The sequence below is a fragment of the Carassius carassius genome, chromosome 33 (genome assembly GCF_963082965.1).
Source record: "Carassius carassius chromosome 33, fCarCar2.1, whole genome shotgun sequence".
NCBI lineage: Eukaryota > Metazoa > Chordata > Actinopteri > Cypriniformes > Cyprinidae > Carassius > Carassius carassius.
This window is the reverse complement of record NC_081787.1, coordinates 9,369,190-9,386,250: the sequence shown is the minus strand read 5'-3', so window position 1 is coordinate 9,386,250 and position 17,061 is coordinate 9,369,190. Positions and strand designations below refer to the sequence as shown.

At 36.7% G+C, this 17,061-nt stretch overlaps 1 protein-coding gene across 3 annotated transcripts in view; it reads left to right on the top strand.

Moving 5' to 3' along the window:
• Nucleotides 1–4,172: 4,172 nt before the first annotated feature.
• Nucleotides 4,173–17,061, top strand: part of LOC132113701 (E3 ubiquitin-protein ligase RNF130-like) — a 49,369-nt gene continuing 36,480 nt past the window's right edge. For all 3 annotated transcript variants that reach the window (XM_059521631.1, XM_059521630.1, XM_059521629.1), the window contains exons 1-2: nucleotides 4,173–4,329; nucleotides 4,675–5,092. In XM_059521631.1, the coding sequence (XP_059377614.1) occupies nucleotides 4,819–5,092 (274 nt within the window). In that variant the 5' untranslated portion in view covers nucleotides 4,173–4,329; nucleotides 4,675–4,818. The remainder of the gene's footprint in view (nucleotides 4,330–4,674; nucleotides 5,093–17,061) is intronic.

Here is a 17,061-nt window from a genome sequence, read left to right as displayed (position 1 = left end):
CTATAAAAATATTATGATCAAATAACTGGCGATTTTTTTGTATATGGTCAGTGTTGGATTTAAAAAGCCAAATTATTTACAGGGAGAGACGCTGAAGATGTTTAATTATGTTTATGAGAGGTGATTTAATAGATAAAGGCCTGTAACTTATATAATTTGTGCCTGTATTTATGTTTAAGGTATTTAGTTGACTGTAACACAGCCTAATAACATTCTGAAATGTCTCATAACTGCACCTGTATACCAAAGAGGAAGAGATAGGATAGCGAGGAAATGAAAGAGGGAAAATGTTGGTTACTTAGACAAACAAGTGTTTTTCACACAACAAGCACTGTCCTTTCTACAGTTCTTAAAAAAAAAAAACATTATATATATATATATATATATATATATATATATATATATATATATATATGCTACTAGTCAAGTCACCTTTACTTGTATAACGCTTTATACAATACTGGTTGTGTCAAAGCAACTTTACAGTGTCAAACAGGAAAATAGTTTATCAGTGATGCAAGAGGACAATAACAGAGTCATTCTTCCAGCTAAAGTGAGTTCACTGATGATTCATTGAAGTGAATCCAGTTCAGTTATCTTCCAATAGTGTCTGTGCAATTAGTCTTGCATCCCCAACTAAGCAAGCCAAAGGCAACAGTGGAAAGATGCCAAAACTCAATCAGTGCAGAAATGGAGAAAATAACCTTGGGAGAAACCAGACTCAGTCGGTGGGCCAGTTCTCCTCTGGCCAGATGAAACCAGCATTGCATGGTTTAATTCCAGGCTGCAGCACAGGTGCAAAGGACTTGTCTGGCTCCCGTGGTCTTAAACCGATTTGTCATCGAGGTGATGAGATCTTTGCAAGGGATACTAGTCAAAGTCTAACTTGGATTAATGCAACAGGAAAGGAATTGAACTAGTGCTGTGAATTCTGACAGGAACTCCATCTTTTTGTCCGCAGTATATAAGCCAATTTCATGTGTTGTACTTTAAAGGCTCCTCTGTCTGAGAGTTTCTGTAAGTCAATTTTTAGTTGCAGTTTTCCACTCTATCATGTCTGTGCATGCCATGTGAAGTTTCATGACTGTGCATGCATCAGCTCCTGGTTACTATCCCAGTTTTGCATTCCATCTGCCCTGCGTTATTGTCAAGTTGTAATAAAAATGTAACTTAGAGTGATGTAACATTTTGTTAAATACAATTTTTTTTAAAATATACAGTACAATGCCCTTGTTATTGGCAGAATTGGTACATTTGCAAAAGCAAAGCAAAGGTGGCTGTAAAAATAAATCTGCATAGTTTATCCTTTGGATCTTTCATTAAAAATTCTAATCTACCATTGATGTAAAACAATGGAAATTGGGGAGAAAATCTCATTATGAAATGAATGTCTTTATCTAGTTCACATTGGCCATAATTATTGGCACCCAATTATTCCAACGTCCTTTTCAAAAGATAACAGCTCTGAGTTTTCTCCTATAACGCCGGATGAGTTTAGAAAACACCTGACAAGAGACCAGCTCCACGTTAGTGCTTCTTCTCTTCAGTTCACCCTACTTGTCTTCAGGTCAGGGAACTGGGACAGCCATGGCAAAAACTTAATCTCATGCTCAGTGACACATGTTTGTGTTGATTTTTTATGTTTGTTTTGGTTCATTGTCCTGATGGAAGATTCAACCATGGCCCATTATAAGATTTCTAACAGAGGTAGTCAGGTTTCAGATTTTTTCAGATGTCCAGGATGTCCATCCCGCAGTATATTTAACCTTGGACATGGGGTACTTTTTATCCACTCTGGTGGGTTTGCTGCAAAAATAAATATATATTTTTTTAGTTTCATCAAACCGTAGAAGTCAGTCCTGTTTAAAGTTCCAGTCGTGTCTGGCAACTGAATATGCTGGAGTTTGTTTTTAGATGAGCGAGGAGAATTTGTCTTCAAACCCTGCTGAGCAACATGTGGTGATCTAGGGGCTGTTTGATTGCAAGTTTATATATATATATATATATATATATATATATATATATATATGTATATTAGGTTTTCTCACCCCGAGACTCAGCTAATCTGTGCAATTCTCCAGCTGTGATCCTTGGAAAGTCTTTGGCCAAAAAAACTCTACTCCTAACTGTGCATTAGTATGATATAGACACACGTCCTCTTCCTGGCAGATTTGTAACCTCTTTAGTTGATTGTAATCTCTTAATTATTGCCCTGATGGTGGAAATGTGGACTTTCAATGCTTAAGCTCTTTTCTTACAGCCACTTTCCCTTTTGTGAAGCTTAACAATCGTGTTCTGCACATCTGAACTATATTCCTTGGATTTTACTCCTTGTGGATGAATGAGTGAATTTGTGTTCCTCATATTTATAATCCTGTGGAACAGGAAGTCATGGCTGGACAATATCATGCTCCTAGTCACCCTGGTTTGCTAAAAAAACAACATCAACAACAACAACAAAAAATATATATATATTTATGGCAATATACTTCAGAGATATTTTTCTCATAAGATTGTCTAGGGTTGCCAATTATTGTGGGCAACATGCATTGGAGAAAACATTTATTTCATAATGTGACCCCCCTCCCACCCATTTTCGGGTTCGATTTTCTTTTTTCTTTTTTAAATGAAAGATCTAAAAAAAATGAACAATGCATATGTATTTTCACATCCGCCTTTGTTCGTATTTATCAAAGGTGCCAAGCACTTTGTAGGGCACTAGAGAAATGATAAGTGTAATTGCTGTATCATCTGAAGCTGAAGAAACATGAATAAGTATTAATAAATATGGAAAGGGGGTAAAAATACCTGAAAAATAATTTCCACCAAGTTCATGATTTAAAGTTTAAAGTTAATAATTGAGGTTTAAATTGAATGTATTTTAAGTATGAGTGTTAAAATTTATTAAACATAATTGAATTCTGCGTTGTGTAATATTGTAATAGAATCATTTACTGTAATGTAGGACTATATGGCCTCCACTAGAGAGAGCCAAAGATCTGATGAGTTGTTTATATTGCTATGGTATATCGCTTAAAACGGATCTCTGCTATTATTGGGCTACACTTTGCATATGATGAGTTAGAATTAAATGTAAAGGTTAAATGTAATTGTTTAAAGGTGAAATTGTGTACAATAAAGAGGACAATCTGGCTATTGTGCAGATGCAGCCAGCTGTGGCAAATGTTCTGCAGGCACCATAAATATAACTTATCCCATATACTCACAAATTGTTCCCATGAGTGTGTGCATTTTACTTAGATAACCAAATGAAACATTATGCATGTCTGCAAACAATTAACATGTTAATCAGTTTAACATGTAATGTGAATCAGAGTAACACTTTCCGATAATCATCCATTTAACATTACTTAACCACATTAGTTAACATTTAGGCTAAAATAATTTATTTAGCAGACCCTTTTATCCAGAGTGTCTTACAAATGAGTAAGAAAAAGTGATTTGGTCATTACACAAAAAGTAACATTATCTAAGATTAAATGCTTTTGAAGTGTTCTTCACTGAGTTAATTTAAGCATTTACTAATACATGTTTTAAATCAAAGTTCAAATGCACTTTGAACATGAATAAACAATTAACAACTGCATTTCCTCTGACTACCTCTTAGTATTTATAATCTTTGTCAGAGTTAATTTTAGTTTGTGCTCTAATGAACTAAGGTTAAAAGTCTTATTGGAAAGTGTTACCATAACTTATTCAAAATTGGGATCTGGGTTGTTTAAACACTGGCATGTTTTAGTGTATTGAGATCTCAATTTCTATACAAGAGACAGATACATCTTTACAGAGCAATACATTAAGAGTAGCCTAATTTTTTGAAGGCTACCAAATTTGGACGTTTCATCTCTGTTATGGCATTATTGTGCTTTACGTGATTCTTTTCATATAACATCTTTCAGATGAGCAAACTGGAATAAAACAGCTCTGATCACTAGCAATAAATAATAATAATAATAATAATAAAACTTTAATAGCCTAAGATAAAATACATCAATAACTCATTGTAAATTTTAGACTTTTCAAATTTAAAACTAAACGGCCACAAATGCTATCACTGGTATTAAATGAGTGATTAAGGCCCAGTATACGCATTTTGAGATGATGGTCCCATCCTTCCCTCCTGATCTCACCGTGCGAGGGACGCGCTGCTTCGCGCATGCGCACACGCGTACGGCTCAGTGTTGAGAAGGAAAAAGGGCGAGCAGAACTCATCGGTCTGCCTATGGCTGAACGAGCCACGGCGCTGTGAAACATCACAACAAAGGGAGAGTTGGACTGTAAATAAAACAAGTGGAAGCGACTGAGCAGGTATGATATCTCGTCATAACCTTTCTTTTAAGTTAATCAAAATCTCAGCTCGCGAGGAAAGGTGTTTGTGTTGCATAGCAGCTGGTTGTCAGGGCTGGTTGCACGAACAAAGCGGTCCTGACAGCAGAAGAGATACATTTGTTGCCTTTTAACAGTCGTTTAACAGTCGTTAAAAGCCATTGTACTAGTCAAAGGACCTGTAGACAAGTCTTAGACAACCGCCTTTCATAAAACACAACGGGGTCCATTATACGGACTTAAGCCTCTGATGAAATACACGCGTTCTGTTGTCACCGCAAAGTCAGTACGTCGACAAATCTAGCCTTTCTTTCTGTCTTTTTTTAGGGGAAGCGACGCATGACACTTCATATGAACGTTGTGGCTTGAGAGGAGGGCAGTATGTTTACATGAGGGCTCTTGAGACAGAGCTCTGACCGTTAAAAGATTCGCAGAGTCGGGTTGCGTTGATCGGTGAAGACATTGCCGAAGATGCTGAAGAGATTGGCCGCGCCGGCGTCATGCAGCAGCTGCCTTCTCGCCTTTCTCCTCGCTTTCGTCTCGCCCAGGTGTACGCTGTCTATCGGTGCCGACAAAACTGTGGTGAACAAGGAGGATTATTATAGCGCCACAGTCAACGCCACCGTTTTGGATCATAAAGGCAATCCTCAACAGATGGTGACGAAGAATGACGGGCGGTACGGGCAGAATTCCCCCAAAACAGAGGCGAAGGGGGTCGTGATCGCACCTGCTACTGTTAATGGGGGTGAGTTTGAATGTGCATTAATATTTTTAATAGGTGTGCAAAAATATTTCACCAGAACAGATATTTTTCATTGATCAATAACTCTCTTAATAACCCTGTTGAGGAAAAAGGCATCTTGAAACAGTCTTAAGATGGTTTGCAGGTCTTCGCTGGTGTCCTGGTCTGGGTGGACTGGCCTTCAGCTGGTTTAACTATGCACCCAAATTAATTTAAATCTGGACCTGCTGAAAAAAAAAGCCCTTGTGAGACCAGGCTGGTCAGGCTGACAGATCAGCTAAAACAAGTTTAGGATTTTATTATTATTATTATTTTGAATATGTTAATATTCCATATTAGCCTATTAAATTACCAGCTATTGACTATTGAAACCTTGCATGGGACTTTGCCCAACATTTTATGGATATTGATACTGTATTTTTGTCTATATAGTGAACCTAATAAATTTTAAGGTTTGTTTGTTTTTCTGTCACAATCACAAATGTGTTAAAATCTACCATGCTTTATGAAGTCATTTTAGGAAAGTGTGGATTTTTAGATCAGAAACTTTCTGTGATATTTAGTATTTTCCATTGGAGTATAAAGTACTTGAAAGCCATAATCAAGTAAAAGTACAGATATCTTACCAGAAAATGACTTTGGTAGAAGTTGAAGTCACCGTTTAGAATATTACTTGAGTAAAAGTCTTAAAGTATGTGATATTTATTGTACGTAAGTATGAAATGTTAAATCTTAAACATACTTAAATATTGAAAGTAAAAGTAAATGCAAAATGGAAAAAGAAGCATAAATATAAAAAACATACAGAAGCATTTTTGCCATCTACAATTTAGAATGCCTGGAATTTAGAGTTTTAATAGATTTATTACATAGTTTTAAATAAATCAATGTGCGTGCACTCTATGTGTGATTTGGTGATATATACTTGATAATTTCCAATCGCACATCATTACAACAACACTTAACATATTTAGAGCTGAAACAACGAATCAATTTAATCGATTAAAATCGATTATTAAATTAGTTGTCAACTAATTTAGTCATCGATTCGTTGCTAAATAACTTTTATGTGCCGTAAGCGGCTCATTTCGTGCATATTTCAAATCTGCGGTGACCAAAGTGTGGCAGTAATGAGCCACCGGAGGTTTTACTCAGCCAGTAGAGCAGGAGAAGTAGCGAATAGCCAATAGCTGGCCTCGTTTTATGTCACGTGCTCCCCGAACAGCGTCTCTGCAGCATTCAAGCGTGATGTGGGAGCATAGACATCATATATGATGTTTATGTGTGGGAGTACTTTACTTTGAGCCTTTAAAAAAGAAGCGTAACCTGTAAACTCTGCACTACTGAACTGTTTAAGGGGACATTCACATATCGCGTCTTTTGCGCGCTCAAGTTATTTCCAACACCGCACCGCATCGAGTTAAAAACATTTTAACTTTTCAGAATGCTGCAAGCGCACCGCGGGTCATGTGACAAGAACTAACCAATCAGCTTCATCCTTTCCCGTAACAACGTTAAAAGCTCAGTCAAGATGAAAGGAACAGCTGATCATAGCTGTATATGGATTTCCATTTTGAAATAAATTTAGTAGCAGAGCTACTGCAAGCGATTTTTTGAGCTGCAAATCCATTTATCCTTTGCTGAAATTTCCGCGTCTTCTAGGAGAGAGCACGTCATGGTTGCTTAGCAAAGGCAGAAGCCTCAGGGGCGCTTCTGCTCGTGCGCTATGGAAAGAAGGAGAAAGCGGTGCGCCTATCGTTTTCCACGCGTTTTAGGCGCGATTTGTGAACGGCCCCTAAGACTTTCATTTGTGCAGATTCTCCAGTAAAATGTTGTTTGCAAATGTTAAGTCGTAAAACATGATAACATTGCTTTTTAACAGTTAACATTTAAAGCTTTACAAACATGTTCCGTAATCAGTTTGTCGTTTACCAGTTCATAATTCAGTCGTGCAGCCTAATTATGACTGAATGAGCGAGGTAAATGTTTAAAGATATTTGAAATGCACTTTTTTTCTAAGTATTCACTGCTCTTTTTCACACAGCAGGTTTTTTGTGTGTGTCCAATTTTTTTTCTGGAAAACCTTCTGATGGATTTTACTTTAAATTCTGAGTTCCATTCAGGTTTCATGCCATTGGCACTTTTTTCGAAGGATTGTTTACAATTTCACAGCATAAGCTATAAAGCTGTTTCCCAGTAAATAATAAAATACAATGCACTGCAATTTTATTCTGTTTTATCCTTATTCTTCCTGAAAATATGTTCTGAAAGATTGCTTAAGCTTTGTTCGGGATGTTAAACTACTTTAGGAGCTCTATGGACTGCCATGGTGAAAACATTATTTTAAATCTCCTTGTGAAATTTGCTAGAGTATGGGTCAGTGTTCTGATTGCAGAAGAGTTCGACAAAGGATTACTAACACAATAAAACAACTCCAGGTATATTTTGATGAGGATATGACAGTGCAAAATGGTTAAAATCTCTTAAAAATCTATGCTGAAGGATAAAGACCATTTATTAATAATTTACTTGGGGAAAAAATGAAAAAAAATAAAATATAAGTACATAAACCGATTAATCGATTAATCGTAAAAATAATCGACAGATTAATCGATTATCAAAATAATCGTTAGTTGCAGCCCTAAACATATTATTGCAGACAATCCCGTATCGCACACCCCTGACTTGACTTAAAATTAACTGCGTTGTGCGCACACTTGTTTGCATATGAGCATGAGTCTAACTTGCAAACGCCAGACCACTGATTCGTCAAACCTGCTTTCCTGTAATCTGTGTTCTTCTGACTTCTGACTATTTTGTAGTAAGTAACATATGCTTCGGGGAAATGTATCGAAGTAAAAGTATAAATTTTAATTAGGAAATGTAGGGGAGTAAATGTTGGCTGAAATATAAAAATTCAAGTAAAGTACAGATACTCCCAAAAAATACTTAAGTACTGTAAAAAAGTATTATTACTTCTTTACATTAAACCACTGGTATCTCCACATGACTGTCATGTCATTTCCTTGTTGTGCACAAAGAGAGGAGAAAACTGATGTTGAAATCTTTAGAAAAAGCCTGGAGTTTCTACATTTTTCTCACAGTAGATAATGACAGTTGCTTTTTGTATATGTGAGACCTTGTAGATAGTCAGGTACCCTGCATTGACTAATTCTCTTGCAATGACTCAGTAAACGGAACTGTACACCCCCCTGAAGAGGCCCTATACCACTGTGTGCTCTTTTCTAAAAAGTCAGTGACGTAGGGGATAAGGGACAAAAGTGTGGGTTGCTTTGTTTGCAATAACAGAATTACCATCCCTTGCTGTCCTCTGCACTAAATTAGCAGCTCTTGTGTCTCAGAGCATATGTAAGGTGGCCCGCTTTATACCAGCCAGTGTTTCTCAATTGCTTAGCAAACTTGTTTAATCCCAGAAGAACCATGCATGCTCTTTAAGCCCAAAAGTTGCTCTTTGCAGTGCCATGGCTGCTGTCTGTGGTTGTCTTTATCATTCTCCCGTTCCTTTTTTTTTAGCTGACAGATTTAGGGTAATTCATCTCCATTAGCCACACTTGTTATTCAAAATTTTGCTGAATCATTTTGTTTTTGCTAGATCCTTCTGTATGTATTGAATGGCTCAAGGGAAGAGCAGTATCTATAATCATTCTTAGGCTGGCTGGTGTCGTTTTCCAGTGTACAGATGTATGTATCTCCCTCTCCCTCTCTATCCCATGTTGTTCTTTTATACCCTGCTTGTTCATGTTACAGGATGCTCAGAAATCACTAGAAATCCTTGAGACAGAGAATCTCTGTAAGTCAATTATTAATCAATATTTATAGCAACATTAGAATGCTTATTAAGGTGCAGCGCACTTTGACTTTGTTTAGTGCCATTGTGGTAAGACTAAGGAAGATGAATATGTCGACTCGATACCAAACATTGCAAACTTAACACAGATTTTGAGTTCTTTTTTCAAGGCTTGTTTTCGATGAGTTCTGCAGGGCAGGTTTCTGTCATGTGTCCATTCCTCATTTTACCAACTTTAGCTTACATACTGTTCTAGTTAACCTAGTGTGTTGAATTGACCCGAGGCAGTTGTCTGACCTACTGGTCATTATGCCAGTGAACTGAGTGGAGGTCATTAATCCTGATCCAGTCAGGAGCTGGAACAGGGACACTGGGCTCTATATTTAATGTGAAATATGTTCTCAAGGACATAAGCACATCCATTCCTCCGTTTGCAGTGAGGAATACTACTCCCCAAAAAGACAATAGCTAAGACGTTCTATCATTTAAAAGTAAGTGTGCACAGTAAATCTAAAGCTATAGTAAGTTAAAGTTATTCTGCTTCTTTTATTGCCATCTGAAGCAAAGTAATGATTCTTAGCAGGATATTGTGTAAAAAGAGACCAGAGTCCTGACATAAAGCAGTAACACCCACTTCCTCTGTAACTATAATCTCTTTCCCAGGTCAGGATGCTCTCTCTCTCTCTCTCTCTCTCTCTCTCTCTCTCTGTCTCTCTCTGATGATGGCTACAGTTGTGATTTCACTATGGCATAATCATTCCTGAGTGGTTCAGTACTACTGATCAACTGACCAATACTTTTTTTTTTCCCAAAGGAAGGAATGTTTGGGATGTTATTGCTCTCAGCTGCATACATTTAAAGAGGAAGGAGTGTGGTGTTGGGTTTAAAGCTTGTCTTGTTTTTGTCTGTCTATCTATCTATCTATCCATCCATCCATCCATCCATCCATCCACAATGATCAAATACACAAAATCTGTCCTACCCTACTTTTTGTTAGTTTATTAGTGTACTCCGGTATACAATACAATAGGGGAGACAAATCTGTCACAGTTTCGGGTTGATGGTGATATTAAGTTTGAAAAATAGGATTCTGTGATATCGATCGGACAGTCCAGTCCTTATTTCACTTACTGTATAAGCCATACAAGAACAGGTTTTTGAAAGCAGTTGCTGAACCTTTATAACTGTCAAATCAGATCAACCACCAATACCTTGCCATCAAGCTCTAGCATAAAGCAAAACATAAGATTGTGCAGTAATTTGCCTTTGAAGTCATTGTAAGCCTCATTGAGCCCATCTTATACAGAAAAAACAAACAGCTCACTGCTTCCTGTTTGACTGCTTCAAGATTATATTTCCTCAGGAGACCTCAATGTATTCGACTGACCTCTGTTTATCTCTCCTCCTGCCCCTCAGATAGCTTACCAGTGGCTCATCAGTTGAGGCTGACCGATGTATTGATTTTGCAGATTAATCGGCACAGTAACTAGTAAAAAATGACAATACAATACAGTACAGTAAAAATACAATACTAACAATTATGAATGTTGATGGAGCTTTTATTTTGACGTAAACCCGCAGGAAGTCCTCGGTGCTTCTTTTTGTTGACAACAGCAGATTTTTTAATTATTCTCATTACTAATTTGGGAAGATGCATGTATCACATTGTCACATGCCTTGTAAAAATTCATAAAAATGTTACTGAGCAACTGACGATTAACAGTTTCAGCGGCTATTTATTTCCCTCTTGGTTTGGAATTTGAACCCTTGTGACGCGAACTCGCGCAGCACTGTTTGAACACATGTAGTTTGTGCGTTTCTTAGAAAAAATATAAAGTTCTGCAGTTTATTTGTTTAAGGCCATTTCGCAAATTTAATCATCATAAAATAACCAGCAACAACTACCTCTACCTCTTCTCATCGGTCTCTTGCTGTCGGTGCTTGTAATGATTTTTGCATCTTTCTCGGACAGTTTTAAATGCTTTCACACTGCCATCATATTTGCTGCATTAGTGCACGCCTCCCTTTGATCACATCACGTCATTTGTTCGGTTTTTGCTTATTCGGCAGAACACAGAAAGAGTTTTTTTTTTTTTTTTTTTTTTTTTGCTATCGGCCGATGAACATTAGGTGCATCCCTAGTAAATACGTCATATCATTGATATTGCGATATGACACATTTTTTAATCATATAAAAATGTATACCGGTATTATCGTGGGCTGTGTGATATGGCACACTACCACTAGCTGTTTGTTTTGACACGACACTGCACGCTGCACAGAGTGGGACACTTCAGAATGGGATTTAAAACATTGACAACTAAAAGGTGTGTATGCATTAAACTGTAATGCATGTTTTCATATCATTACTAAGTAATTAATTTGCTGACTAGATCCGGGATTAGTGGAGACAGAACAGCAGTACCAAGGCTGAGAATGCGCGAACATAAGCAGCACCTCAAATTGTTAAAACAATGTGACCAAAGCACACGCAAGTCTGACACAAATTGTCACGATTGTTACCATTTATTTGCATTAGTTTATATCCAGCTGGTTAATGCATTTGTTAGCCAGTGAGGTTGCAGATTTAATGCTAGTGACGTGAGAAAGCAATCTGATACATTGATTCTTCCGACTGAAATCCTGCCCTGCCATTGTCTTCACCTTATTCTGTAAAATTATGTGCTGTGTATTTTTCAGTGAAATGTTTGTCTTTTTGTGGCTCTAATAAAGTCTGAATTCTTTATATAACAACCTATAATATACATTTTTCTTTCAGATTCATCTATGCAACTTTTTTAAAGTTAACTATTGCCCATTTGGTGATTAAATAAACAGTTTTAGACGGTGCTTGAACTGAACGTGATGCTTCCGATGTGTGATACCTGCGAGTTTGTCTGCGCGGTGCTGTGCTTTTTAGCCCAGTGTGCGACTGCCACATTTTTTTTATTTTGATTAGATAATCATCACATGTTTTAGAATAGAAGCACATTACGTGCGAGAGTATACATACAATATCCATATGTATGTAATTTCAATGCTATGGTCTTTGTGTAGATGTTTAAAGATGGCCATCTAGTAACTGTTAATTTCAACATCTATTACCATTTTTTTAATTTAGAATTTGCTTCTGTTGACAGTAATCAATGAACTATGAACAAACTTTAATGATCAATATATAATTAATAGTTATTTTTAATCATGTACAAAGTATAGTGTTTTTTTTTTAAGTATCTATTTTAAAAACTGTTGGTTGATTAATCGGTATCGGCCAGTGTGGTCCAACTTAACTATCGGTATCTGTAAAAAAAATCAGTTGACCTCTACTCATCAGTCTAAACAAGGTGGCGAGCTCAGAAAGATTATTTTGCTCTTAGTCCACCCCATATAAAAATAGAAAAAAATTAGAGACAAAAATGGGTGCAGGGTCTCACCATTTATCTTTTTCACTGTTTCCTCACCAGCTGCTGCTGTCATTAGGGGTCTGGCAACATTACAAACCACACTTGGCTAATGGGTAGTGAGACAGAAAATCACCTGCCAAAATGCAGAGGTAACTTAGTGTCTAATAAAAGCCATTCCAGCAAAGCCCCCAATCAGACATGAAGCATCAAGCCAAAGAGAATCAGTAGCAGCCTCAAAGAAGACTGTGGCCAGTGTGTAGTGATGCATATCTTGTAGCAATATTTCCCTGTGCATAGCAATTTATGATGCTTGAACAAGTAAATGACCCTGACATATGGGCTAATTTGGCCGCGTTTACACTTGGCATTAACATGCGATCACCCGTCGATCATCAGTCAATCAGAACATGGTGCATTTACACTTGGCAACATCAACTGACTTTTCTGTCTAGATAACCAACCAAGAACGGCCCAGTGCATAATCAACCTGAAGTGGTGGGTTTTCTTTTGAAAAGCATTTTCAGTCACGGGAAATCTTACAAATCAAAGATAATTGGAGTCTCACTAGTAGTCTCCACACGGGTGTTCTCCCTCTTTTTTTTCTGACAGTTCGCGAGAGCAAAATAGTAACCAAAACAATGGTAATATCTAAATAAAATGTAAAGATACTATTTAAAATCACTGAATCAACATAGATTCATTCATTTTTACTAACAAAACAAAGTTTTCATGGTTTAATTCAGTTGCAAAAAGCTCTACAATATAAGTTAACACTTGCAGGTTGCAATGTGAGAGGTTAAGTCTCGTGTGACGTGTAAACAATCCATTGATTCGCTACTACCCAAAGAACAGAAAAATCCATTTGTAAAAAGAAACAGAGATGAAAGGATGGACTGGAACCATGTGACGTGTAATATGCTTCTAATTGATCCAGGCAGGAAATGTGAACTGGAGTTATGTTGGGACATTGATTGCAGTGGTGTTGTTGTCATATGAAGTGAGGTTGGAGAGGGCCAGCAGGGTTGAGGAAATAAAATTGGCTGCCTGTGTTTTTCTTAATACCTGTGATTTTCCTCTGTGTGGCTGCATGTGAGGTCGTAATGCATTCTCATTTGAGATGGACACATGTTAGGAGACCAGCTGCACAGAATCAAATTAGTGTCGTGTCTGAACGTAGTTTGTAGTGATCCGGAAATGATTTACTGTTAACCTGGTTTATTTTATTCACACAAATACTTAATGGTTTTAGCTCTTCTGAAAATGCCTGAAACAACATTGTATATTTTATTTGTTTTTGAAGCAGCCCTCAAGTCTAGTGCTGTTAGTGATTGCTTTAGCTGAACCTGAGTTCAATTTCACCTCCTTTCTGCTCTCAATCACAGGACATTTTCTTGATCAACACAAGTACCACCACAATTTCTAGGAAAGATACTTGAAGAAGGCACAGGTTGCTATTTACTTGCTTGTTTTTGTCCTTTCAGTTTTATTACCACAGCTTGTCATGAACAGAACAGCACTTTTGTGTGTCTGCATTGGAGATAATGTAGTGAGCGGCACATCAAACAAATTCTGCTGATGAGCAGCGGTGAAATACTTTATACTGTAACAGGCCAAATATCTGTCATCGACAGTGAGGTCATTGCTGTTATGCAGGACCTTTTGAACTATGTGACATGCTTGTTTTAATTTAAGGATTTGTTTATTTTGGAAATATAATTTCAGAAACATGCTATAATTAATATTAATGCAATAATATTTAGCAGTAGAGTTAGCCTACTAGAGTGTTTTAACTTTGGAAATTTTTCAATTATCATACACATTTCTGTAATCTGTAATTTTATCAAACAAGATGGAATATTTTAGAGGGAAACAAACCCAACCTATACCACAAAACATCCCAGAATTCACCAAACTGCCACTTCCTCATTGAGGATGTCGTTAAAGAGCTGGCTTTTGCTGCTAATGGAGAAAAAGTCTGAAGTCTTAAGTCAGTACTTTATGACAATATAATATATCACACTGTCTAACGTTTCCATCTTTTTCATCAATTTCTATTTTTCTATTTTTTCTATCCTCTTAGCCAGATTTAAATACAGTAGATGTGAACAGTAGATGTGAAGTGTCTTGTCATCATCAGCAGTTCTCATGTGCACTTCTGTCAGGAGAATTAGGCACATATCTGTCTAATGGGGTTTTCTGTCGACAAGATCTGCTGTGGATGAATGACTCGGCATGTGTCTGAAAGCTTTTCCTGGAATTTAACGTGTGCATTATGTGATATTGAGGTGTTTAAAACTACTCATTGTAGATGAACCTGAAAAATGTTCTTTGGGTGATGCAAATATTACATTGTGTTTCAGATACAGCAAAAGAACAGTTTCCAGCTGTTCAGGTTTGCAAAGCTGAGTTGTATCTTTCTGACTCCCACAGTGAGAGATACCTCACTGAGATGGGTTATTGTGACGTTTGTCTGGCTGCAGTCCAGGTGGTCTGATGCTAGGATTGTGTTGCTTCTGCTGATGGTATCTAGCATTCCTAAGCTTGCTCATGCCTGTCGTGGTTGTGCAGATGTGTAAAATAAATAAATAAATAAATAAAATGTCTTGAAGGCAGCAGATGTGTTCTGTACATACTTTGATTGTATCTTATGTTTGACACTGTTTTATTTCTGGTTGAGAAGAATCAGTTATTAACTAAATCAACATAATATTGCATTGTATTTTAATGCATATTTTATTTATTTATTCAGACATTCTGTTGACGATCTCTGGTATAGATGACAAATAATTTGGTATTCATTTTATTCTTAAAGTTAAGGATGTGCATGTCAAGGGTACAAAAAATATCAAAATATCAGAAATATCAAATGGCAGCTTTACGTTTGTTTTTCAACTAATTCGTTTTTCTGCAATTGTTTCGTTTTACTTTATGGCTGAGTTGTTGACTTGATTGTATGTAATGTAACTTTATTAATATACACCCTCAATAATTAATGCTGATGTGTCCCCAATGCTCGATGATGAAAAGCAGACGTACCCCAGATACACAGGATCAATTTGTTTTTTAAATTCACACTGATCAACTCTCATGCCCTACATTGTCTGATTAGAATTAATGGAGACAGGGGTTTCTAGGAAGCACATGTCCTCCGGCTCTGCATTTAATTTGTGAAAACCATAATTCTCTGACTAGCTATTGGACAAGATCCCAATTTGATTTTGCAGACAATCTGTTCAACCCAGCTAACGATTGGCAGAAATGACCTAGTGCCAGATCGCTTGACCAGCCTCTGAACCATCATTATTGGCTCTGAAAATTTGGGTCCATTATTATGTTCAAAATGGCTGAAGACATTTCCATTAGAAGTGTCTTCTAATATCAATATTCATGTCTTTATTATAAAAATCATACATTTATTTAGCAGCTACATGGTCAGGTTCTGAAGGAATAATATAGTTACGGCAAAGCCTCATAACAGCATCCATTTGGATGACTGCATTAACTTTTGCCTCATGTTCTACAGTAGTGATTCTCCCCATTTTACTAGAGAGCAGAGAGTGGACATGAGAACATGCATTTGAATATTTTCTTGTTTTGCATTTGTGCATTTGCAGGCTTTGCATTTAGTCCATTCAAATGATGATGCAATGAAATTGAAAATAAAAACAAACAGGCAGTGTTTATTTCTCTTTTATGAAAGATAAAACGAAACCTGATTTTACCAGCTCTTACTAGGTAAGATGGTAGCTTCATGTAGAGCCCGGAGCTTTGGAAGAGTGAACATGCTTAGTCACTGAGAAAAAAAAAAAAAATCAAATCATCAAATCATCACAACACATGCAATTAACAAACGTGCTGCAAATAGCACGGACCACAATGGAAATGTTTCAAGGAGACCTCAAAAAGTGTCGGACCCGACTTGGATTTGTTTATCGTGCAGTGGCTACTGGTCAGTGGAGTTGTTGGTGAACTGAAAGGTCAGTTTTTTTTTGTTTTTTTTTTGAATGGTGATTTTAAACACCATAATTCCTTTATCTTTTGGATATTATTAGCCTAAATAAGCTGAATAATTACATGATTAAATGTAAAACGTTACTTAAGATGGCTAACTTTAATATTCTCAACTAAATATAATTTCAAATATAAATTTGCAATGCTTAATTAATTGTTTCTTAATTTGTATGTGCTGTGAGGATTTGCAGCGTTCAGTGGTGTCAAAAGTATTGACATTCATTACTCAAGTAGAAGTATAGATACTAGGGTTTAAAAAGACTTTTGTAGAAGTTGAAGTATCAACTCAAGCTTTTTACTCAAGTAAAAGTGTAAAAGTACTGGTTTAAAAAACTACTTAAAGTATAAAAGTAAAAGTAATGTAAGGTAAAAAATGCCATTAAGAACAAAAGGCAGCGCCACAGGGCCTATTATGCACTATCCCACCTCCTCAAAAAAACATTTTTCTAAAGGCCATAGGCCATAATGACTATAATGTTATATTAAAATGTTAATGTTGAAAAATTTGAGATGCAGGCTACCTGTTTCAGCCGTATATATGCCCATTGAAAATGAACGCACTTTAGTACAATGCAAATACATTAAAGAACTAGAGATATGATGACTAGTTGCCTATAAGTATTGTTATGGTGCAAAAAGTCAAACTTCAGAGGCATGTCATCAATAACCTTTAATGGAATGTAAATGTACATCCAAGCTTAGCTGCAGGAATCTGTGAGGGCAATGGACAAGAACATTGGTGTAGGCTT